This window comes from Pteropus medius, unplaced genomic scaffold (genome assembly GCF_902729225.1).
Source record: "Pteropus medius unplaced genomic scaffold, Ma_sr-lr_union100, whole genome shotgun sequence".
Taxonomy (NCBI): Eukaryota; Metazoa; Chordata; class Mammalia; order Chiroptera; family Pteropodidae; genus Pteropus; species Pteropus medius.
The window spans coordinates 1,111,956-1,137,604 of record NW_024344434.1 but is presented as its reverse complement, the minus strand read 5'-3'; the positions used below and the strand labels follow the sequence as shown (position 1 = coordinate 1,137,604).

The 25,649-nt window shown below is 48.4% G+C and overlaps 2 protein-coding genes and 1 pseudogene across 2 annotated transcripts in view; 1 reads left to right on the top strand and 2 right to left on the bottom strand.

Annotated features, from left to right (window-relative positions):
* The first annotated feature begins 8,165 nt into the window (after positions 1-8,165).
* Positions 8,166-16,111, top strand: TMEM37 (transmembrane protein 37). The gene is made up of 2 exons (XM_039872677.1): positions 8,166-8,302; positions 13,516-16,111. The coding sequence occupies exons 1-2, from the start codon at positions 8,282-8,284 to the stop codon at positions 14,086-14,088; spliced, it is 594 nt and encodes a 197-aa protein (XP_039728611.1). The 5' UTR covers positions 8,166-8,281; the 3' UTR covers positions 14,089-16,111.
* A 137-nt stretch (positions 16,112-16,248) lies between these two features.
* The window catches only part of SCTR (secretin receptor), a 78,990-nt gene continuing 69,589 nt past the window's right edge, over positions 16,249-25,649 (bottom strand). Inside the window, exons 10-13 of the mRNA XM_039872676.1 lie at positions 23,663-23,754; positions 22,051-22,177; positions 17,807-17,848; positions 16,249-16,727 (exon numbers count right to left, since the gene is read on the bottom strand). Of these exons, the coding sequence (XP_039728610.1) occupies positions 16,560-16,727; positions 17,807-17,848; positions 22,051-22,177; positions 23,663-23,754 (429 nt within the window). The 3' untranslated portion in view covers positions 16,249-16,559. The remainder of the gene's footprint in view (positions 16,728-17,806; positions 17,849-22,050; positions 22,178-23,662; positions 23,755-25,649) is intronic.
* LOC120610399 (uncharacterized) lies at positions 24,297-24,415 on the bottom strand (annotated as a pseudogene).

Below are 25,649 nucleotides of genomic sequence, written 5' to 3'. Positions count from 1 at the left end.
CAAGAGGCTCAGGATTAGGGCCACCACAGCTCAAGAGAGGGGCTCTCTGTTGAGTGCACAGCCCCTGCCTCATTGCCATCTCTTTCTTGCCCATAGCATCTGCTCCCCAGGAGGCCATGTTTTATACCACATGACCCTGCCCCCAGCCCTTTGTCGCAGCTCATCTGGATCCGGTTGGATCCATAGTCCCAAAGTAACCAGCATTCAGCCTGTCTGGTCACCTTTAAACTGAGCAGCCTGGCTCATCTGAACTAAGGATTCACTCTGGGTAACCTGAACCCAGAAGTGAGAGATCATGCCATAGGGGTGAGGGCTGCAGCAGAACTGGCATGAGTCTGGGCAGGAGGGGCTGGGGTGGGTCTCCAGCAGGCCAGAGTTACACAGAACAAAAACCGCGCGAGGCTAGGGATGTTGTAGCCGCCAGCCCTCAAAAGACACATGGACCACCAGAAATCAGTGAGTTATAGGAAACATGCTCTTTATTCAGCCAGCTGGGTCTGCCAGTGGTACGCAGACCCCAAATTAAGCAGCCCCGAAATGTAGAGGTACAGGGTTTTTAAGCCCTAAATCCCATTCCTCATTCTATCTTAAACACAAAGGTCTACTTTTCTCCTATTCACTACCTGTCAACCCACAGGTCAGGTGTGGAAGCGGGGGTACAGAAGCAGAAAGCTTATTGTTAGAATGTTATGTTCCCATGGGTGATAGCCTATGTTCCCATGGGCGATAGCCAAGCAGTAATTTTCCAGCCAGCACATTCCACACTGGCCTTAGCAGAAAATCAAATCCTTGATTCTTCATGTGGAATTTGCTCATAGCCTCTATTTTGTAATACTAAAAGTTTAATAGAATTAATTCTCTTCCTTATATATGCAAACAAGAAATCGAGGGAACATGGGCCAAAAGTTAACAAGAAGAGGAGGAGGATTAAAGGTCCAGCTATAGCAGATAGAAGGGTTGTTAGCCATGTGACCAATTGAACATCCTATGGAACCAGTTATCTGATTCTGATCTTTGTTTTTCCCTGGCATCTAAATTTCTCTCTACTAGTCGTAAGCTCTCTCTAATTACTCCAGAATTATTAGCATAGAAGCAACAGATTTCACCTAGAGCCATACATAACCCATCTTGTTGTAAGAATAATAAATCTAAACTTCTTCTATTTTGGAAGACTACTTCTGCTAGTGAATCGACTTGAAGTTCTAGCCTGCTGAGCTCAGTTAAGTTTAAGGGAGTTCCTACCTCAACATAGTAAGGGAGTTCCTACCTCAACATAGTAAGGGAGTTTTTGGATTTAGGCACAACCAGCAATCTTGTCCTATGTCTGGGGTGGTCTTATTTAAGACCTTGTGTATTGTCGTTAGCAAAGTTATTAATGCTCCTTCTGATTTTGGTTGTGGCTGGTCAAATGCCTGGGCTAAAGATATAAAAAGGAAGAAACAAAGGGTTATACTTATGTATGCTTGAGTCTTAGTTTTAAGGGCCCGTCTTCCTGAGCTGTCCACTCTCGTGCTGCCTTCACGTGGGAGTGATGAATCCATGATGGGATGCCATCTACTTTAACTGCAGTGGATGTCGTCAGGTAGATAGTGAAGGGTCCTTTCCATTTGGGTTCTAGTCCCTTGGAAGTGAACTTCCGGATCCACACAGAGTCCCCAGGCTGAAACTGACGGAGAAGTCCGTCCCCTGGGGCTGAGTGGGCAGCACGAACCCCCAGACCAAATCTCCTTCTGTACACTTTGAAGGGCCTGTAAAGACTTAAGTAAGACAAGATTACGTAGTTCTGCCTTTTTCTCATCTTCTATTCTAGGTACTAAAGGTGGGGTTTTCTAAAGAAAATTTCAAATGGGGTGAATCTATTAATATATGGAGTACATCTGGCTAGCTCTAGAGAGCTGCTGCAAAGACAGATGAAGCTTTGCTCACTTGCCCGCCGTTCACCTGCTGCTGTGCAGCCGGGTTCCTAACAGGTCACAGACCTGTACGGTAGTGGTCCACGGCCCAGAGGTTTGGGACCCCTGCCCTAGAGATCTTCTCTTCCTTACCACTCCTCCGGTTCCTTGGACATTGAATCTAATAATATTGGTGGTGGAGTATGTCCTGGCTTTCCCAGAGCTGAAGCAAAGCCCTGTCTAAATTATTTAACTTCCCTTGTCATCATTCTGTGCTCCCCACTAATTCCCGGTGCCTAATTTTGTTTCTTGGGCCCTTTGATCCCAGTGGGGTGACCTGTTTAGGGAAGAACAGAGACTTATTTGGGAAGTGGGGATGGGCTACTGGTCTACTCATCCTGGGTGTGTTTGGTTAGGAGGGAATCGTTTCCAAGAGACTGGGTGTCTCAGACGGTGCTACAAATCCAGTATCCATGCCTGCAAAAAAGAAGGTGCTAGGAGTCTCCCTCATGCAATTATAAAGTCCTCCTGGAATCCCTCAGGTCCTGATGCCCTGGAGGGCTACTATCTCAAGGATCAATGACTTTAGAAAGTGGAGATCCCACTGAAAAGACACCCTCAGAAGTCCCATCTGTATCACTACCCATCACTTTCAAAAAATGTTGGAGGGAGTTTTGATATTTAGAGACATTCAGGAAAGATAACTAGTTCCCACTCCATTCATTCATTGCTCCAAATGCAGCCAGTTCCCCTCCCTACCTCCCTCATCAGAAGCTGGTGCCTTGGGCTGGCTGAGGCAGATGCAGGGTAAACATCACACCTGAGACCTACTCAGAGGGAAGGCAGACAGAGGCAAGCCACATAGTAGGGTGGGGAAAGCCCCTTGACGGCCCCCACTCCCCAATACCACTAGAATGTGATAAACAAAGTCTGTGTTGCAACAGGGCGCCTCTGCATAGAGTCTGGAATGCAGGGCTGGTGCTCAAGGCAGAAGGCAAAGGGCAGGATACCTGGTGTGGAAGGGAATGGAACTGGCCTGTAATCATGAAATCATGAGGAAGGGGCTGGGAGAAGAGGCAGACCCAGTGGGTGAAGGCAGAGCATCAGGCAGAAGAGGGGAGAGAGGGAGGAAGAGGCCACGGAGCTGGTGCTGCTCCCTCTCCAAGACCACAGAGCAGGCAACAGTTGGAGAGGTCAGAAAGCCGGCAAGGGGGCAGGAAGGGTTAGTCAGCAGCATTGAGACTGCGCAGTAAACTTGGGGCGGGCTCCCAGCACAGTCCCTGTTATTACCTCTGGGTTTCCAGAGTGTGCCTGCCCTACCTTGCCCCTCAGACTAGGAGCCCCTGCCCTGTAACCTGCTCAAAGGAGAAAACTCCAGGGCAAGAATCTGCCTCTTTAGACTGAAGCTCCCTAACAGCAGAGATGGAGCCAGCTTCTTCCATCTAAGGTTCCCTGGGGTCAGGGACACTGGAAGGTCAAGATCATAAGTTATTGAGCACTTATCACACACTGTTTCATGAGACCCTTACAATACCGAGAGGGGTATGTTTCCCTACCTGACAGAAAACCCAGGTTCACAGAAGGGAAATAATTGTCCAGAATGCATTTGAAGCCTGGTTGATTACTTAGCAAACTATTGACCAGTCCCCATTCTTGGGACTGGGAGGGAGGGAGAGAGAGAGACACCCAGAGTATAGCATTTTAGAGAGGAAAACAGAAAATTCAGGAAACAGACAAATAGAGAAATTCAGCTAATGATCAAGAAAATACGAAGGTAATAGGGGCACGTGTGTGTGGGTGATACTCTGGCTGGGAAAGTCAAGGGAGGCTCCTGAAGAGGCAACAGCTGGTCCAGTAGACCCCAAGGGAAGGCCTGTCACACAGAGAGAACACACAGAGAGAACAGAAGCCCTAAGATGGGATGGAACTTCCAGCCCACGACCTCAGCTGAAAAGTGTGACTGGAGCTGAGGGTGTGAGAGGTGGGTAGGGGCCAGATAACTCTACTCTCCTAAGGCTTGGGAAAGAAGGGATTCGAAGCTATGAAGGGACAGAAGGGGTGAGATGGAGGCAGGGAGGCCAAGCAGGAGGCTTTAGAGATGGGCATACACTTTAGAGATGATGCAGCCAGAGTCGTGAGGATGAGAATACAGTGGACCAGGTGTATGAGGAAATAGAGATAGAAGATGTGGGCCTGAACTGGGGAGGCCAGGGAGGGAGCAGACGTAAAGTGGAGGAAGATTTCGACCCTAAAACTCAAGCACTTTACCACTGACAGATATTTTGCCTTTTTCTTCTTTGTCCCTTTATTGCCCAGGACAGTGGTAGGTACCTCTTAGGTATGATGCAGGACAGGTCAAATTCTCTCAAGTAGTCCTGCACCGAGAAGGTTCTTGACTGAACACAACAAAGAATTCAAATGCACACGAGTTAGAGTCAAAAGGAAAGTTTATTAGAGAAGGGGTGATGCTCCATAGACAGAGCATGGTCTCCTCTCAGAGCCAAGTGAGAACCTGCAACAGACTCAGAGGGACAGAGAAAATATAGAGATGATGACAATGAGAGAGACAGAAGAAAAGACACTGAGGACCACCCCAGAGTTTGTGGAATTCAGTTCATTTATCATTCTTAGTTGATGAATTACAATTTAAAGACTTTGTTAACCCATTTTCCTTTGATGGCATGGGCATACAATGTGAAAAGATAAGAGTATGTAGCATGAAAAGGTAAGAATATGCAGTGTGAAAGGCATGCTGGCAGTTCTCAGCCTTTGAGTCATAGGTTTCCTATGGTTTTAGCCATAGGGAATGAAAGATTTTATTTTGTGTGGGGCACGACTTAAAGACACTGTTTTCCTATTTTCCTTTCATGGTATGGGTAAATGGTTTGTTAGCAATCCCAGCAGAAATCTTCCTTTGTTCTGCAGGTTTCCTCCTGGTCTGGACTTGGGCTGATTATCATATTGCAGTCTCTGAATGTAGCTTGATTTAACATTTTACTTCCCTTGTCTCCTCCTTACATTAGGTATTCAATCAACCGATTCATGTATTCAATGAATATTTAATTCACCTACTAAATGTCTGGCTCTGTCCTAGGCACTAGGGGCATACTAGAGAACACCACAAAGTCTTTGGCCTCTTGGAACTTACACTACAGCACTACAGAGGGAGAGGGGATGTGTGTGTGTGTGTGTGTGTGTGTGTGTGTGTGTGTGTGTGTGTGTGTGTGTGTGTGTGTGTGTGATGGTGATAAGGGGAGAAGGGAAAAGAGAAAGGAAAGGGTTATTTCAGATGTATATGGTGGTCATGGTAGGTCTTTCCGATAAGGTGACATCTGAGCCCAGACCTCAAAATAGTGAGGTGGTGAGTCTTAGATGTGAATATCTTGAAGGAGTACATTTCAGGCAGAGGAAGCAGCAAGTATAAAGGCCCAGAGGTGGGAGAGTGCTTGTTGACCTACCAATACATCTAGTCCTTATTGATTCATTAATCAGTACCTGTGTCCCTGCCTTGGAATTCTCTAAGAGCAATGAGTAGGTCCTTATCAGACAAGAATGGTCAGAGGGGTGGAGTTGGGGCTATTTCCTCCTTTTCTTTATGCTATTCCCCAACTTTGGCCAGGCCTAGAGGTAGGGATGGGAGATGGACAGGTATTGAATCTGTCACACTGTCTGGAGAAAAGGCAGAGAATGTTAAGGAAAAAGGGCAGGTTTTGTGCTGTCCCAGGAGCCACCACTTACCCCATGGCGTTTCTGGTTTTAACTCCGAGGGGTCCTTGTGGAGAGCTGATTGCAAGCTAACAAGGTCCTTGCAATCTGTGAGGTCAACCAAGGGTTGCCTCATCTCTATGAACCCTCCTAAGAATGGGGATAATCTATGGAAATGCAAACGATTATAGCAGAGTGTGTAGGTTGGGTGGGGACAATCTTATTTTAGTTAGCAATTGTATGCTCTTGTATAAAAGCAGCTTGCAAAAATAAAACTGGGCCACTACTCCATCATCAGTGGATAGTGCACCTCTTGATCCCAGCTTTGTCTTCTTTCTTTTCTTAATCTCCCACCATTCCCACTCAGGTACATTCTCCAGAGCCATGCTGGACGTGGCAGGATTTACCACTTGCTGGATGCGGCAGGTCCTATCTACCATTCCATTGCCACCACTGCCCCTGCTGGACCCTCGTGGCACTGGGGATCCCCCTCCCTTCCAGACAGTCACTCTTGCTGAGTTATCTGCCTCTCTCACTATCTCACCAGGGGTTGGGGATATACTAAGGTAGTGCTTTGGATGCTGCCACAGCCCACTGAGCCCCAAGCCCTGGGCGCTGTGGTGATATGTAGGAGACTCTGGGATCCTACAATGGAGAGGGCCAGCCCTAGTGACCAACTCATAGGTTTGATGACTGGTCCTCAGCGTACTCTACCCAGATTCCCAGCTGCGTCCTTGGCCTTTTAATGACCATAAAATGATTAGAACTGGACAGTCACTTCCTCCTTATTATTCCTAAGTCATTTCTGCCTCTTCAGCTATCTTGCTGACAAGACATGTTGCTCTAAATTCTACTGATTCAAGACTTTCTATTCTTACCAGAAAAGCAAACACGCCTGACACAGAAATCTTAGAAGGCACAAGATGGGCATGGATTACCCAACTTGACAGTTCTGATTTTAATTCCAGGCACTCCTCTCCTAGTCACATGAAATGCTGCGGGCCCCAGTAACTGAAAAGTTCCCTTCCAAAGAGCATTCTAGACTCTGTAAAGGGTCCCCCAATAGGGCCAGGTCCTCCATTCCTGTCTCAGCCCCTTCTCCAGAGCCCAAGGCTGTGAAGGGAGGAGAACCTGGCTTCTGGGACCCTTGTTTGGGGAGAAGGCAGGTGAGGGTCATGGAGCAAAGGCCCCCAGCAGAGGGGGGCCGACCTGGCTGGGCCTGGTCAGCTCCCTTTCGCCCTAGCTCAGTGATTCTCAAAGCAGGGCCCTCAGACCTACAGCAGTAACAGCACATTTTTAGAAATACACAAGACCCACTAGGTCAGAAATTCTGGGGTAGGGCCCTGCAGTCTGTGTTTTAACAAGCCCTCCAGGTGATTTTGATGCAGAATTCTGGCAAGAACTCAGACCCAGACTTGTTCTGCCAGTTAAATCCAGTCCTGGTTCCTCACTGGTTCGAATGGGAGGCTGAGGGCATGGCCCTCAGGTGCCTGGGCCCTGAGGACTGGGTTTAAGGATTTTTTCTCTGGAAGCAGAGGGAATCAGATAAACATCTAACTGGGAGATGCACAGACAACTGTAACCTTCCCCTCTTCTCACATGGCTCTTGGGAGAAAAGAGGTAATTGTAGTTGTTTTGAATGTTCTTGGGTAAAGTCATGGGGTAGCTGCCTGCCTGCCTTGAATGAGCCAAATAATTTAATTTACATTTAGTTAGGGAGAAAGGGGATCTTGCTTTACCTTAAGCAGGATCCTCCCTCCTTACCAACACACTTCCCTACAACTGAGATGGGGAGGGTGGGTCTTAACTGGAAACTGCTGCCCTTGAACCTCCAGCCTAGTCCCATCCCTTTTTGGTGAGAACTCGGGCCCCATCAAAACTCCAGGAGGAACAATGACGTTTGTTTTGTCACATTTGCCTTTCTGACGGTCGCTGAGGAAGCTAGGAGGGGGATAGGTTTGTACATTCCCTTTTGGAGGAGAGAGAACTGAAGAAAGAAGGATTGTCCCAGATGGTACCATTCCGTTTACACTAACCGAGGGCCTCGCAAGACCCCTACCTTTCACAAATATTACCTCATTGTTAACCACGGCTTAGCAACATTAACCAAGCAGCCCGAGGTCACACAGCGCTGGCGATGAAGGCAGCAGAGCCCGGGTGTGAACGTCCTCTTTCGCTACCCGACGGACGCTCGACTCAGCAAGCTTCGGCTGGAACCGAATTCTTGGGCCCTTCCGCCGGCGCCGTCCGGCCCTCGAAGAATCTGCGCCCCAGGCGAAGTAGTCTCCGAGGTTGGGGAACAAAGGAGTGAGTCCGAGCCTGACGTCGGCTGGGGCAGCCCCTCCCCTATTGCCCCATCCTTCTCCCTCGGACTCGGGGGATCCTACCCCTGCGAGCCGGGTCCTCCCCGCGGTGTCCGCCCTACCCCCCTCCTCCGGCCCGGGGGCTCCTCCCAGCCGCCCCGCTGACTCAGCGAAAACCGAGCCGCGGAGTGCGGCTGGGCTGGCCAAGCCCGCCCCGGGGTTAATTGCTCCTCTTTGAACGCTGCCTCCCCGCCCGCCCTCCCGCCCGCCCAGCAGCCGCCCCGCTCCGCCCCCGAGGAGAGGTTCCAAGACGGGAGCGGGCGGCAGCAGCCCGGCGGCGGGAGGGAACGAGGCGGGAGCGCGGCAGGTTCTCGGTGCAGCATGACGGCCATCGCCGTGCAGGTAGTCCCGAGGCCCCCAGCGATCTGGGTCTGCCCCACCGTGGGGGAGGGACGAGGCTTCACACCCAGCGCGATTTCCAGCGGCGGGCCGTGGGTGGTGGGGTGGTGGACGACAGTGCGTCGCCGTGCCCGCCCCCTGCTGCAAGCCCGCGGGGCTCGGAGGAAGGTGGGCGGGAAGCAACCTGGCGGCGCCCGCCCCCAACTGTGCTCCTGCGGCGCCGTCTGCTCCCGCCTCTGCTGGCGACCTTGCAAGCCCCCAAGGCTCCCAAACTTCTTTTCTGTTTCTCTTTGGGGTTACCACCGTCAATCGATTAGGTTCACCAGAGCGGCCCCTCTTTTTTAAAAAGGAGGCGTGTCTGGGGTGGAGGATGAGCAGAATCCACTTGCAAAGTGGGGCTTGCCTTATGTAACCTGAAGATTCGTCTCTGGAGAAGCTAGAACTTTCCTGGTTGGGGGCAAGAAAGACTGTCTCCCCTCCCCAAAACTGTGTTTGAGGTGCTGGGGCGGGATTTGGACTCCCTGGGGCTCACGGGCGCCTCAAATAAAAGGCTCCACTGAGGGGAGCGGCCGCATCCTCCAAGTTTTGTTTTTTCCTTAGGGTGGTGCAGGATGTTTGTGTTGGCCGAGAACTCACCCATTCCTACCCCCTCCCCTCGGGCGTGCTGCTCTCCCTTAGTGAAGTCAGTGGGTGGCGGGACCGCTACGCTGCGGGCGAGCTTCCTTAAGGCGCAGGCATCCCACTCGCTCTACTCCCCCAGACTCTGCCGACTAGATTGTCCTGACGATTAGATAGGCTTGCAAGTGCTCAGACCTCCGTAACACTGACTCCGGTAGATACTGCTTCGCCCATTTTATAGAGGAGGTAATAGGTTCGGAGGTGAACGAACCTGCCCATGGTGGCCCGCTAAGCTGTAGAATCGAGATGCAAAGCCAGGACTTCTTGCCTCCAAATCTCACTCTTTTTGCCTTTCCCAAACAGTAAAAACCCCACCCACAGGCCACCCCCACCCCAAAACCCCGTCTAGCCAGTACACGGCTGCTGGGGTGGGATTGGGGGTGGGGGCAGGGAAAGGGATGCAGCAAGTTCCTCTTTGTTCTGGGGCAGAATCTTGAGTCATGACCCGGCAGCCTCCTGAGACAGGCCTTGGGAAGACCAGGACAGGCAGTGCGGAGAGTGGGACTGAGTCTGGTCTCTCTCTTGGAGGGGCCGACTGTCCCGTTGGAGAGAGGGACTTGTAAACAAGGATTTAGAAGAGGTAAAGGGAAGTGAGTGCCAAATTAAGAGGTGCAAAAAGAGCAGACAGGATTGAGGGGGTGCGGTCTTTGTGTAGGGCTCAGAGGAGCAGGTAGCAGGGAAGACCGTATTTTTAGTGGAGGAAGGAGGAGGAGGCCCATGGGGGCGGGATGAAGTAAAGCCCAGTAGCTCTTTGCTGAGGTGGGACAGCACAGGTTGCCCTGTGAAGGAGGGTGCTGTGCTTGCATGACAATAGTCACTGCTGCTTAGGAGCACTTAACCAAGGTGTGAGGGATTGTTCTAAGCACTTGGGGTGATAACTTATTTCAGCTCCACAGCAACTAAGGAGGTGGGTACTGTTATCTCTATTGATAGGTGAGGAAAAGAGAGACAGAAAGAATAACTTGCCAGAGGTCAAACAGTTAAAAAGCAGATTGGCTGGCTCCTGGGACTTTATGACCAGTGTGCTGGGGTCATGCAGGCAGGCCAGGCCATTGCTCACAGGATAGTGTCAGGCCAACTCTTTAGGAAGCTGCTGAAGAAATTTCCTGCTAATTATGATGAGAGCCTGACCTGGGCCAGGGCAGAGTGGGCAGTGAATGGAGGTTCAGATCTGGGGACTGTGTTGGGAATGTGGAGAATAAATAGTGAACTTTCAAAGTGCCTACTTAGGTGTTGATGGCAGCAGATGGGGTCCTGGGTTACAGAAGAAGATAAGACCTTGGCATGAGACTCTGGCCCAGGAGTGTCAAGTGACACTGTTCCAGGGGTCACTAGAAATCATCTGGCTTACAGATGAAAAAAGGAAAACGTTTGCCCTTTTTTAGTGGAGACAGTTAAGGCCCTAAGAGATTAAAGTGACTTGCTCAAGATCACACAGCTCTGGGCTGGCAGGTTAGGGGCAAGACTCAACTGCCCTCATCCCCTCTTGTCCACTGGCCCTCCACTAACCACACTGCTGCCTAGCTGCCCTCTAGGAGATTTCAAGATCTGGATTGCTGAAAACTAGTGAAGGTGCCAGAAACTGGGGGAATGTGGTGCCGGGTGGTTAGAAATAAAGACACCAATATACATTTTTGAAGGTGCTAGTATTATTAATAACTCCAGTGAAGTGGGAGCTGCTCATGTGCTAAGCACTTGGGAATTTTATTGGTGGTCAGAGAGTTTAAACGAAGTTTTGTTTTACAGTGGGAGGGGGAAGAAATGAACTGATATCAGGTGTCTTCTATTTCTGATCGTGGTGTGATGTTTGTGGGCCTGGAGAGTAAAGTCCAGTCTGTATTCAGGACAGTGAGGCTCAGGGAGGGACAGGACATACGTGTTCTCCAGACAGTGATATCTTGGGTCAGAAGGTTTCTGGTTCCTGTGATCTTGTGACTTGCCCTCTGTATCTGGGGCTTTCCCATCCTAGGACCTTATCAACCTCTAGGAATGGTGTAACTCACCAGGTGCCTTTATGACTATTGCTTTCCTGCAGGGGTCACCAACTTCATTTTATAGATGAGAAAACAAGGGCCAAAGAGGTTCAGAAACCACCCAAGGACAAAGGCCTTTAATAGTTTGTAGACATAGGTTTCAAAGTTTCCTTGGTTTGTTTCTTAGCAGTAGAGCTGGTTTTTTTTCTAATGCTTTCTGTTGCAGACTCCTAGAGTCCCACTGTCTCCAGCATATAACAAGGATTTGCTATACTTGAAGTGAGGGAAGGACCTGCTCAGCTTCCCTACTCCCCTGCTTCAGCACCTGGAAGCTCCTCTGAGAAGCAAGGGGACACATTTTGAGAAACACCTCCCAGACTTCTGCCTACAGTGCCCCAGTCTGCCTTTGTCTCCAGATCTGAGTCAGTCTTGACCCCTTGGGTATCCTGTGCTCTCTAATCCTTTTCTTCATCAGTAGTATTGAGCCCCTAACACCAAGACCCTGTACTTGGAAGGCTCCAGTTGGTGCTTATTGGCTGAATGCATTCCATGCTCTGTAATTACACAGTTGTCCTGGCAGCTGTAACAGGCTTTATTGTGATTTAGGTGAGTGATCTTGGGCGAGTCACCTGATCTCTGCATAACAGTTTCCCTCTTAGCATACCCCAACAGACCTTCCTACTCTGCCAACCTCACAGGTTTAAGAGTAAAGTAGGACCCTACCTATGCAGAAGTGCCAAAAATAAATGAGATTCTTATTCATGTATCCCTTGTGCTGAAATGAGCAGTAGCTTCTGCTCGGGTGGGCAGATTAGCAGCCAGCCTGATGATCTTGCTAGGGCTCTGACCACAGCACTCTACAAGGAGCATGGCTTTGTTTCGTGTCCCTCATAAAAAGATGTGGCTTGGACTTGCCTCCGGAATCCTCTATTTGCACATAGTATAGGGTGCACTCCATAGTCCCTGTTCAGTTTCCCAGCATTGACTGTCACACAAGAGCTGTTTTGTTTTGCTTGCCTTCCAAAATGGGGTGTAACCTGGGCTGCTGCTACAGATACTGTAAAGTGTGATTTAATTTATGGCTGGGAGGGAGACCTGGTTTAAAGGAAGCTTCAGATGGAAATGACAGTAGTTGCAGACTTGACCGTTCATTTATACCGTGGCTCTTCTTGAGTACGCATTGAATGCCCAGGTTAAGCACTATGCCATGTGCTGAGGACACATCAAGGTCTAAATGGGAGGCCCTGTCCTCTTGGAAAGCACGTTTTCCAAGCGAGATAGACAATATATAACTATAAATTAGAAGGGAATGGATAACTTGTGGTCAGAATGGTGAAGAAAACAAACAGGTGCCTGATGGAAAATGACAGGGAAGGACCCAGTTTGGCTTGGATAGGCAGAAAAGATGCCTCTGAGGAGGTGGCATTTCAGCTGAGACGTGAAGAATGGAGAAAAGGAGGCAAGCTGGGGAAGTCTTTCGGATAGAGGAGACCAGCAGGTCTGAGGGAAGACAATTCTAGGCTTGTCCTAAGTGCGGAAAGGGGGCTGCTGTGCTTGAGTGAGGCGGCCAAAGGGGGATGCGCTTGGGGATGAAGAGGGAGGCAGGGCAGGTCTGCAGTGCTTTTGGGTTGGGGAAGGGGTTTTACTCTGAAGTGTTTCTTTTGCTTTCTGGGTTGGTGGTTGGGAATGGCACCGGGGTAATGTTCCAGTGCTGTGAGATAAGGGACAACTCACTGGACACCTGGCTCAGCTTGCCAGAAGGAAGGAGGGGGATTCCAGTGCTGAAAGTAGAGACTGAAGGAGAACTTCAGTGGCTCTGTGCCATCGCTCCCCCACCCCCACCCCAAGAAACTGCTAGGACAGACAGTCTGGTTAGCAAGTTCTGGGATGGGCTAAGCAAGACTGAAGGGCAAGGTGCAAACATCACTATCCATACCGAGAAAAACAAGTTAATAAAACAGAGGGCTGGACAGAATGTAGAACGTGCAGAAACAGCTGGGCAGGGATTAGAGAAAACTGGACATGTACTGGGTAAGTCCTAGGGAGAGACGGAAACTTAACCGTGTATTATGTTCTGGTAATTTTTACAACCCTCACAGCCTTCCAGGCAGTTTACTTGTTTTGCTTACAAAGAAACCCAGGCCAGCTGCAAGCTCAAGGTCACACTAGCCAGGCCAAACAGGTTTCTGAATTCAGAAGGGACTAGGATTTGCCAGTCATTAAAATTTGGATTTCACTCATTATGAAGATCATTAAAGAAAGGTTAGAGAACTGTTCGGGCCTGGTGAATAACTGGACAGTCAACGCTTATAGGTCTTGAATGGAAGATGATGGGGAACAGGTAGAATGGAGGAAGGGTTCCCCAAATAAGGTGGGTCTGCTGAAAGATAAGGAAGAACTGGGGAGGAAGCTGTGAGTAAAGGTGGCATTCCAGGCTTCACTGAAGACCAGAGTAGAGAGGATGGCTGTGGGAAGGTGGAAGGCATGCTCAGGGTCTTTCTTAAAGAGGTTGGAGGGGGTGTGGCAGGACCCTCCCTGACATACCTCCTCTGTGGTATCTTCCAGGCCCAGAGGCTGCTGGGCCAAAGGAGGCCCCACCGGTGCTTCTTTGAATCCTTCATCCGAACCCTCATCATCGTGTGTGCCGCCCTGGCTGTGGTACTCTCCTCCGTCTCCATCTGTGATGGCCACTGGCTCCTGGCTGAAGACCGCCTCTTTGGGCTGTGGCACTTCTGTACCACCTCCAACCAGACCGGGCCACACTGCCTCAGAGACCTGAGTCAGTCCCACGTGCCAGGGCTGGCTGTGGGCATGGGCCTGGCTCGCAGCGTGAGCACCTTGGCCGTGGTGGCTGCCATTTTTGGCCTGGAGCTCCTCATGGTATCCCAGGTGTGTGAGGACCTCCACTCACGGCGCAAGTGGGCCCTGGGCTCCGTCTTCCTCCTCATCTCATTTGTGCTCTCCTCTGGTGGGCTCCTGAGCTTTGTGATCCTCCTCAGGAACCAGGTCACGCTCATCGGCTTCACCCTGATGTTCTGGTGCCAGTTCACTGCCTCCTTCCTCTTCTTCTTGAATGCCATCAGTGGCCTGCACATCAACAGCATCACCCATCCCTGGGGCCAACCAAGGAAATTTTAGCCTCCCCCACCACTCCGAAGGCGTCTGATTCTATAAGAAAGTGTGATCAAGATGGGACTTTTCCAACGTGTGACCTCTGGTGGGATAAGGGTGGGACAGTGACCTCGAAACTGCTGCCTCTTGGCCAGTAACTTTTGGACAGTTAGCCAGAAATGGCCCAGGGACCTTTGCAGCTGGTCTGCAGGGCCAGAAGTCAGGAGGGTGCCTCAGTGCCACCAGCTGCACAGGCTTAGCCAAGTTATTAGAATGTAGATTTTAGAAGAACACATTTTAAAACCCTTTTCTTGAATCCTTCTTCCTGGGCAGCTCTGGTAACTAGTGCTTGGGCTAGCTACACATTTTAGGGCTCTGTACTGGGATATAAGCTGTAGGGTTCCTAGGGCCTCCCAGGGTTGCTAAGAGTGGGTCATTTTTGCCAGATAAGGGTGTCTAGTCAGTGCCTCGGACTTTTCTTCTACCAGCTCAAAGGACCTTTGTGTGCATTTCCCTGCTTTAGCTGTGGTCATGCCAGGGAGGCAGAGTTCAGGATTCCCTCAGAGTTTCTTGCACATGGTAGGTTTTCAAACTATTTGACTTGATTCGATCCCTGCCCTTTGTGGAACCCAGTAATTTCTGGATAACCCCAGCTTGCAGCAGCTGGCTGACTCACTTTGAGAAAAATTCTGAGCAAGACCTCCAGGAAGGTCCACCTGATTTCTAATGCACAGCCCTCCCTGAGGTGAGAGTGTGTGTGTCCATCTTTGCTGGGGTCCAGACAGCCTCAGGGTGCCGTATTTGATCCTAGAACACATTTCAAAGAACACACATCTGGACCTTGGGTCATAGTTAATAACTATCCTGGGGATGACCGCAGGTGAAGGGGACCAGGAACCAGTGGAGATTTCCATCCTTGCCAGCAGATCAGTGTTTGGGTGCCCTACCTTACCCCATTTACAGTCCTTTTTTTGCCCTCAGCGCATTCCATTCTACACTATTCCCATCCCGCTCCCCTACCCGATGAATTCTGATCTACCTTGGTTCATTCTGGCTGCCACTAATCCCATGAGGTTTTGGTTTCTGCCCTGCCCTTGTCATGGCTGGTCCCTTTCCTGGGCTGGCCTGAGCACCTATACCTACCTCTTGTGATTTTTTAAAAACTTTTTATTCCAAAATGTATATAGTCTGTGGAGATGCTTCAAGAAAGGTGTTGTGGACCAACTGGTATTTTGGGAAGCAGAACTCATTACCGTATAGGCTTGGTTTTTAGTCCTGGAAGTGGGCACCTGGCTTTCTCGCCAGAAGCAGTCTACAAGAATCAAAGGGTGACCTCCTTGTCTCTGCAGGGGAGAGGTGTGAAGGTGGAGAGCCAGAGCAAGAGAGGAATAGCACCCATCCAGGGTCACCCAAAGCCAGGACTAGAGCTGGGCCCACCCACCAGCAAGATGCTCGTTCCTCTACGCTGGGGGAGAGTTCTCCACTCTGTCCAGAATGTGTTCCCCTGAGCACACGTAGGTTTTATTTTGTAAAAGGGTTCAAATATAAAGTCATCTTTAATCCTCACAAGGCTGGCAGAGAGGGAGTATTGACATTGAAGGGAACTGATATCCAAGGAAGAAAGGATAAGACTAAAATGGCCAATGGGTCAGGGAGACAGGCCGCGTAAAACACACAGCCTTGGAACATGAGGGTTTGAGACCAAAAACCTTGGACTGGACTTCTGCCACTTCATTGCCCATAACTTGGGAAAATTGTAGGCCCTTGGTAAACCTGTTTCTGTTTTGTCAAATGCGATCATGCCCACCTGCAGTACCTGCATGGGAGCGCTGTGGATAACTGACCGAAAGAGTAAGAATAGAGGGACACCTTATATCATGCTAGGGTTACTAAAAGGGAGCTGGGGGTCTTGGGGCTCTCCTAGCCTCCACGGGGACTTGATCAGATTAATTCAGCTGTTGTATCGAGGCTCTAGGATGAAAGCTACTGGGCAGGTGAGTTGCAGTGAGGGTCCACCTAGGGTCAGGGGCCTCAATTTCTCATGTTTCCTGGGATTCTAAGCTTGTCCCTGAAAACTGGAGCATGGATCAGGGAAGCCCCGTTCTCTAGGAAGGGGTAGGGGCGTTGGCCAGAGCATCTTCCCTCACCTTGTCTCAAAAGCAAAAAGATTGACAAATATAGACCAAATCTCACCCCAGTAACTATTTATTTCCCTGCTCCCTTCTGGGACTCCTGAGCTGCTCCTCCCAGAAGAACACAACAGACCCAAATTCCAGGCCCTCTCTCCCCACCTCATGGTGACCTAAGTTCCATAGGTTCAGTTCTAAGGAATTCTCACTGTACCCGCCATCCCCACACCAAGGCCTGGAAGAGACTGTTAGTCACGGAAGAAAGCACATGATATCTGCCAGGAAAACGAACTGTCTTGTAGCAGTGTCCTGCCCTCTTAGTTTCCAGCTTGACTTCTGTCCATGGGTGGCCGGCCCTGTTCCATCCTCTCAGGTGCTGGTCCTGTGGGTGCACTGGCTAGGCCCTGAGAGGCTGGCCTTAGTGCTGTTTGTAAGGCTGCTGGTGCCGTTGTTAAAGGAGGAGCTGAGGGCCACGGGACGCAGTGGGATCTCATGGAGGTGCCACTGCCGCCACTTCTTCTGTACCTCCAGCTGCACCTGGCCCCAGAAATCAGCTGTTAGCCCAGGAGGGAAGAACAAAAAGGACCCGGTACCCAGAGTTCTGTTCACCCCGCTGGGGCCTCTGCACAGGCCTTGCCACTCTTGCCTAGTGGTCATGCCTTGCCCTCTCTTACAGGCCAGATTGACCAGTTCCAGCCCAGATGTCAAGGTATTGAGAGCTTCCTCTGGGCATAAATCAGCTGCAGTTTCACTACTGTGCTGGGAAGAAGGGGCTTACGGTTTCACAAACTCCAGAACTCCAACATCTACTTCACCTGTGACAACTGGACACATTCCTATGAAGCCATCTAGCTTAGAACTTATCTGGAGGCCAGAGAGCTATTCTTTGTAAATTTCCTTCACGATCCTCAGCCATAACAGCAAAACCTTTTGAGGCTAGGCTTAATACCTGATTTTTGTAAAATAGAGGTTATTCTCATTCACCATTCAAGTGCAGTGAACCAGATAGATGGTCAACAGTCACAGAAAGGCTTTGCTTGTGTGCAATGCTATGTTCAACTAATGACTGCACAGCTTCTATGTGCCAGGAACCTCATGTCCTGACACATGCTCTGGGCAGGGGCAGAGGCTTCAAGGAGTCAATGCTCGTTTGGGGAATCTCTGAGAATTAATTTGGCAAACGTCATCTGAGTCACTCATCTTAGAGATGAATCCCAGAGAAGGGCAGTGACAGATCATCCAGCAAGCAGCAGAACAGTCGGGAGCCCGGGTTCTGGTTGGTGTACCTGCACTTTCCTCCATTTCCCCGAACTTCCCAAAGATAAGAATCACTTGGAGTGCTTGTTAAAAAACATTCGTAGGCTCCACTCCAGACCATTGTTTGCTGAATTAGAAATGGGGGTAGGACCAGGCAAGTTTACCAAGCTCTCCGGATGACCTGTTGCTCCCATGAAGTGAGCTCAGGCTCCTAGAAGACAGGCCTAAGCCAGGAGGCCCTGGCCTCACCCGCCCACACCCCCACTCCTCCCCACCCCCTTTCAGGGTAGCTCCCTTTGAAGCGGAATCCAGTGGCTAGGGAGCTTCTTCAGGCATCTGGTCCACCCAAGCACACTCACCTCTCTGTTGAGGAAGCAGTAGAGGACTGCCACTAGCAGGCCCTGCGGAGGGAGCAGAGGCAGCAGGGGGTCAGTGTAGATGCTCCAGCACCAGCCTCCTTCCTCCAACCTCCTCCCTAGTTCTTTGATCACCAGGCCCAGGCTCACTACCCCCACCTTGGAAGTGTTCCAGAGCCTTCCCACACCTCTCACCTCGGGGTGTAGGGGGTCCTCTTATGGGCCCTCCCAGTGTCCCTGGCTGTGCTAGCATCATTCAGCACAGATGGCTCCTTGGGGTCAAGGACAGGGTCTCTTTTCATCTGTCATTCCCAATGTATACTCATATGGCATCAGTAAAAAAGTAAGGGCTGCTGACTTGGGCCACGGGGAAGGCACGTCACCTGGACTGGTCAGGTGGGCCATTTGGGAGAAGCAGGGAGTTGTGGCACCTAAAACACACCTGCCCCAGGAGGGGGAGTTGAGGCCAGCCCATGTGAGACCCTGGCACCTAAGTGGGCTCATTTTCAAGATAAGCTGGAAATCTGGAGATGGTTAAACATGGACAACTATTCAAATTGAAAAATATGTGAATATGTAGTTAGAACAAAGCTGGCGTGCAGGTCCTGGCTAGCCAGCAGTGGGGCTTGACTTCTGTGCTTAATGCGCAGGTGAATGCATTGGGGGCTACATCTGCCTTGTGTTCCCTGGCATGGTGGGGTTCTATGCCTATCAGGACCCTCCCTCCTTGATACCTCTTGTTTTCCTGATAATGTCCCTTGGGATTCTGGCATGGATCTCTGCCAGAGTAGAGATTACAGTCTGGTTGTAGGATTTGAGCCTAAGAGGTCTGCACGGAACCATGAGCTGTGAGCAGGGTCTCTGCACTGCGAATACCCTGCTAACCTCCTCAGGGACCTACCACAGGTCAGCCTGGTCTTCCTTATAGGCCCTGCCTTCAGTCTTCTCCATCTGGTCAACACCTTCCCCTTCAGAGGTCTGGGTGCTACAGCTCTGAATTCAGGTGGCCTAACCCTCTTCCCTACTCCTCTCTGGGCCTGCCCTTACCACATTGGAAAGGATTCCAAAGAGCAATGAATCAACCTGTCTGATAAGCTTAATATGTAGGACTGCTGAGGGGTATTGGCATTTAACAAGTCTTAGTGATGAAACGAAAAGGATTTGCTTTAGAATGTCAGGCATCCATGACTGTTGCCTAGAATGGGGACAATTTGGAGTGTGGGGCAGCAAACACTAAGGCAGTGGTTTCCAAGTTATCCTGCACGTTAGAATCACCTGGGAGCTCTGCCCAGGTTGCATTCTGTACCCCAAATCTAAATGTCTTAGAGTGGGAGCATCAGTAGCTTTGAAAGTTTCCCCAGATGGTTCAAACAGGCATCATTTACTAGAAACCACTGTCAGAAGGCGTGATAGTCAGGCTTTGAAATAAAACAGCTGAATCTGAGCATAGCTTGGCTTGCATAATTGTGGACTTCTGGATTCCAGGTGCTTCCTTTAATCCTTACCAAAGCCCTAGGAGGTAGATGGGAGGATTCCCTCCACAGTGAGGGAACTGAGTCACAGGGATTTAGGCAAGACTGGAGCTGTGTGTGCTTGGCCCAGAGCTGGCGGTCAGGCTGCCAGCTAAGGTTGTCGCCCATCTCACTGGGCTCAGGATTGCCTGGGCCTCACCAGTCTGGGCCATGAGAATCCAGGGACAGGTTTTCACTGTTCAAGTGAGGGCAGGAGCCCTGGGTGAGGGAAAAGTAGCTGCGCCCCAGGTGTGTATAGGACAAGCCTCACATAGCCAGCAACTTTAAGAAACTCCACAGTTTTTATACATTTATTAAAAATGAAATCTTTAAAGAATTTTAATGACATGGAGAAAGTTCACAATGGGCATGACAGAGAATTAAACAAGCAGGACACAAAACCAAATATCATGATCCCAATTGCATGTGTGTGGGGGTAGATCTGTGTGTGTCTTCCTGGGTGGAAAAGAGACTTAGAGGTAAATATGTCAACATCTTAACAGAGGTTATTACTGGGTTATGAGATTATGGATGGATTTTTCTTTTTCTTTTAACTTTTCCTTATTTTCCAGAGGAATTCAATAAACGAGTATTATTTCTACAATCAGAAAGAGCTAATAAACTTTTTAGTTTTTAAAATATATGACAGTGATAATGGTATCGTGGTTTTTTAAGCATGTCTTTTAGAAATACATACTAAAATATTTACTTTTGAAATAAAATGATGTCTTGGATTTGCTTAAAATGATGGGCGATGGCGTGGAGGAATTGGACGGGGTTGGAGATGAAACAGGATAGGCCATTGGTAATGGCCACACAGGGGTTCACTTTACTATTCTCTTCCCTTTTGTATATGGAAGAAATTTTCCATAACACAAATTTTAAATATATATATTATATATAATTTAAATATATATAATTTAAATGTATAATATATAATGATATAGTAACATAATATGTTTGTATGTGAACAAAGATTCTTTTTAAAAATATCTCTTAGAGATCTTTTTTCTTTGTAAACATTTCTATGGGAACATTAGGAAAGTGCTTTTGGTTTTCTCTCAATAAGCCATTCCCCAGAGAGAAGCCAAATGGCCTTTGCTTGGGTAGTCCACAGCCCCAACCACAAGCCCCAGCTCCAGGGGCAGGCAGTCCCCATCCAGGCAGGGAGGCAGACCTAGGTCTCTATGGTCTCTGAGAGGTCAGTACTCACTCTGTCAGCTGGGTCAAGGCCTTCTATCCATCTGGACCTGGAATCCTTTACCTGCTAAATGGGCCCTTGTGAGCCCAGCCTCCACACATGTTATAAGAGCCATGGGCATGAAAGCTTTTTGGCCCAGAGGAAGAGAATCATGGGTTACACAAGAGGCCAGGTGTTCTAGAGGTCTGGGGTACTGCTGGGCAGAGGAGGGCAGAGGAGACAGCTCTGGGGTGGAGTCTGAAGGTAAAGGTTAGGGCAAGACTCAACTCAACTCAATAATGTGCTCCTCCCTGGAACCTGAGAATGACAGATGACCCTGGTCACGCCCACTCTGAACAGAACTCTGGGAATGAGGGACGTTCTGAGCAACCACCCTGAGGCCACGGCCAGCCTGGTGAGGAATACTCTGCAAGATGATCAACCTGGCTTCTTTAGCAAAACCCATTGGGAAAAATTTCTCTCAGGCTCCAAAGCTTTTATCAGTAGGTTTTTCCTGGGAACTAGCTTGTTTTCATCTATGGATACTGTAAATCTTGAAATAGATTGTGTTTCTGTCTTTGCTTTGGCTACTGGGAAACTCAAATCAAATTTATGACCCACCTCTTTCACCCTTATAGGATTTTATCAAATTTGTTTTTGTGTATGAACTCTTTTGACTTTATTTTCTTTTTTCACTGATCCCTCATCTACTTGTTTTTTGTCCTCTGTATGTTTTTCCCGAAAGTGACATCACATTGTTTCTGGAAGGAGATAGCTCTGAGTAAATAAAGAAATAACCTTTTGAAGTTTGGAATTCATGTTAAGAGTCCCTTCTGTTCAAACATCTTTGCTACCTTTTTTAACCTCACAACATCTTGTTAAATAAGTAGGTAGGTGACTTTTAACCTCACTTTTTTCTTTTCTTTTAAGTTGGTTTTTACTTTTAATAAGGTGTATATGCACATAGTTTCAAAGAGTCAAATGATTTTTGTCACAAAAAAACAGCAGTCTCCTGACACTCCCCCAACCTCCATTTCCTGTTGCTCAGAGGCAACTACTTGGAACTCTCTTAACGGATTCTAAATAATATGCTGATGGTGCTACTTCTGGATTTTTCAGTTGGGGGCATTTTTATGGACTTCCCAGTACAACCATGAGGATATTATTGTTTGAAACGCCCTCCCACAATGCTCATCTCCCTGCCCCAGTTTTTGATGGTTCAGCCATAGCTGTCAGCGCTTACATTACTGTGACTGTGAAGATGCTGTTGAGAATTGCGTAATATAGCATGCTAGAGTTACTCTTCCCTTTTGTTTTTCTTGGAGTCAGTGTCTCTCTCCTTAGTTTTATCTTCCACCCCCATTTGACTGGTTCCCCTCCATCACACAGCACAGTGAGGTCCCTGCCTCTCTTGGGTCTCTGCCAGATGAGACATCTACCTTCCCAAACCGCACTGCTGAACTCTTCCGGGAAGATCTGGCTTTAAATGGCCTCCAGGTTTCTCTAAGGAAAGAGAGAACACCTCTTTTCCTAAAGTCATAGTCCCTGAAACTTACCTGGAATGAGCCAAGGGCCAGTTCAAAAAACAGCTGAATCTCCATGGCATCTTCTGGGGAGAGGGCAAAGACGATGTAGTGGACTCCGAAGAGGGGGATCAGCAGGAGAGTGGACTTGGCTAGACGCCTGGGGACACAGAGACACAGAGACGTGCTGCAGTCTCCCACCCTCTCCCCTACCTGTGGGCACAGGCTCCATACGCCTCCTCTCTTGCTTCATTGCAGGAGGCTTCGTAGCAGTGTTCCCATACTTTTTTGTTTTTACTTTTTATTTTGTAGAATTTCTGACTCCCACGGACCCATCACCCAGATATAATATTTATCAACCCATGGCCAATCTCTAAACTTTCTGATCATGCACCCCACCAGTAAAAACATCTGAACTTGGACCAACCCAAATAGCTATTTATAAATTATATACATATATGACTCCCATTCTAGGTCTAATGTATTATCAGCAAAGCTAGCATCCTTATTTGATAATAAATAAGAAGTGTTTTCATTTTCTTCCGAGGTTGGAGTTGCCCAATTTAGCAAATAAAAATAGAGGATGCCCAGTTTAATTTGAATTTCAGAAAAACAGTATTTTTTTTTTTTGGTGTGAGTACTAAAAAACTATTGTTTATGCAAAATTCAAATTGAATAGGCATCCTGTATTTTATCTGGCAACTTTATCCTGGATGCCCAACTCTCCCCTACTTTGGAGCCTACTTCTCTAAAGACATTCTAGGGAATCTGCCACCAAGAAATCCAGGCCACTGACAGATTCTCAAAACTCTGAACTTCATGAAGAAAGCTCTTGTCGTACACTGATTCATCTTTAACATCTGTCATGGGCTGAATTGTGTTCCCACTCAAATTCGTAAGTCAAAGCCCTAACCAGCAGGATCTGAGAATGTGGCTGTTTTTTGGAGTTAGGGCCTATAAAGAGGTGAATAAGTTGAAGTCATTGGGATGGAGCCTTAATCCAATCAACTGATTGGATAAGAGGAGGAGACACCAGGGATGAGCACACAGAGAAAAGGCCCTGTGAGGACCCAGCAGGAAAGTGTCTGTTTACAAACCAAGCAGAGAGGCCTTGGGAGAAACCAACGCTGCCAACACCTTGATCTTGGACTTCCGGCCTCCAGAACTGTGAGAAAATTAATTTCTTTTGTTGAAGATACCCAGTCTGTGGTATTTTGTTATGGCAGCCATAGAGAACTAATATAGCATCTCTCTTTAACATCTTAAAGGTTTTAAAGTATTTCTGCATTATACATCTCCTTAAAAATCTGATAAAAGCTAATGTCATTCTTCCCTGAAAAATACACCTGCCTACACAAACTTCTCTGAATTTGGGTCCCTGAAGTCCATTGCTGACTCCCTAGCCTTACTCCAAGAGTGATATCTCTGCCTCCTAGGATCCTGCCGAGGTTCCTTATCTTCCCACCCCAAATGTCTCAGGTTTCACAGTGAACCCAATCCCTCTCCCCCCACTTACATTATAAACTCTTTGGAACCTGGTTGTTTTCCCTTCTCCATCTCCTATAGTGCCTAGCACCAGCTGGGTAAACAGTAGGTCCTCAGTAAATGTGTGCTAAGTGTGTCTAGGTCTCTGCCTTCCACTTACTTATAATGGTTCACTTCATTTCCTCTTGTTTCTTGGGTTCTAAGTTTTCTCATCAGGATTCTTAGAATGTTTATAAAAAGGATGAAATTAATCTGTAAAACACAAGGCAGAGGGGGCACTAAAGGTGATTTGCATACCCCACAGAAGTCACTGCAGACCACACCCAGGATACACCCAAGATGGCACATCAGTGATTCCCCATCCCCACCCCTTGTCCTAGAAACAAGCTGTCTGTAGGCCTTAGAGGCACGACATCCCTCCTAGCACTGGGTTGTAGGAGCTCTAAATTGGCTCAGCTGCTGCAGGATTCCTCACACTTGGAGTGTATTGGAACCCCCCGGGGATCTTGTTAAAATGCAGGTCTGGGTGGGCCTGAGATACTAACCAGCTTCCAGGGAATGCCAGACCTGGTCCTTGGACTACACTTTGAGTAGCAAGGCTTTACAGAGATGTTCTTAAAGTTTAGGGTGCAGATTGTTGGGCACCCTCCCCGCAGAGGTCACAGGTCACAAGTCTGGGGTGGGGTGGGGTGGGACCCAAGAACTTGCATTTTCAACAAGCCCCCAGGTGATGCTGAAGCTGCCCGTCTAGGGACCACACTTCAAGAACTGCTTCAGAGTCTTCTTTTTTTGAACACCTACAGCACCTGGTATTCCTAGGTGGTCTCCCATCCAAGTACTAACCAGGCCCGACCCTGCTTAGCTTCCGAGATCAGACAAGATTAGGCACATTCAAGGTGACATTGCCATAGACTGCTTCAGAGACTTATAGTCACTTGGCAGCTCAACCACCAGCTCCAGGAAGCCATCCTTGATTACCTCCCTTTCCTAATTCGTTGTAGTTAGGGGCGATGTTACTGTGTAAGAGCACTGGAAATATTTGAGAGGGGCAAACACGTGCATCTGTCAAACTTGTGTGTCTGTCCACTCGTCTGCCAATTCGATAACTTCCTAAAGGGCAGGAATGGAGTCTCTTCATTTCTTTTGTTGTCCCCTCCACCAACCTAGTGCCAAACGTTATGAAGTTGCCCACATGGCAGCACCTCTTCTTCCTGCTCACCGCTGGCTTCAGCACCATTTACAGCAGCAGGGATAAGAGGAATCGCCCAACTGGGCACCCTTATTGTTCATGTAAATAGCCCAGGGCCCGGGGACGCTTGCCAAAAGACAAAGGATTAGTGGCCTGTCTAGGACTCCTAACCCAGTGCTGCTTCTTCAGGAACGCTGCTTCTCAGCTTGTTGTGCATCTTGCTCTGAGCTGGCTGTGCATAGGGTAAACTATTGAAGGCTTTATTTTATTTTATATTTTATTTTATTTTATTTTATTATTTTATTTTATTTTATTTATTTTATGTTATGTTATGTTATTTTACTTTTCGTCTTAGAGTTGTATTTGATTTAATAGGGAGCACTTAAAGGCAAAAGAAAAAAATCTTAAGATCCCTAGAATGAGTCTTAAATAATAGAATTATAGGCCTTGTGACAGGCTGGTAGGGAAATATTTTGCTTCCAAGTGACCACCCAACATCCTTCAATTACAAAAGAATACAGTCCTGTGAAATCGATCTGGACACTGGGGCTAGTCGTCCCTTCTCTGGGGCTCTCCAGAGCTGGGCTGTCAGAGTCTCAGAATTACAGAAAGGAAACTGGCTTAATCAAATGAAGATATAGTCTCTTGTGGGAATATTATGCAGTGACAGCATATCGGTTGGTCAAATAACTGCAAATGACATAAGAGAGCTCACATCTATTGCTAAGTGAAGAAAAAAAAAAACTAGGATACAAAAGCATTTTGGAAAAAAAGTATGTGTGCTCAAAGAAAAAGATAGGAAGCAAAAGCACATGTGTATTTACAACGAGAATCTAGGTGCTAACTGGTGATTCGTGGGTGATTTTATTCCCTTTTAAAAAATATATTTTGTATCTTCCAATTTTCTGTTACAAGAATTCTATTTTAAAGGGAAGAAGGAGAAGGACAAGATGGGGTA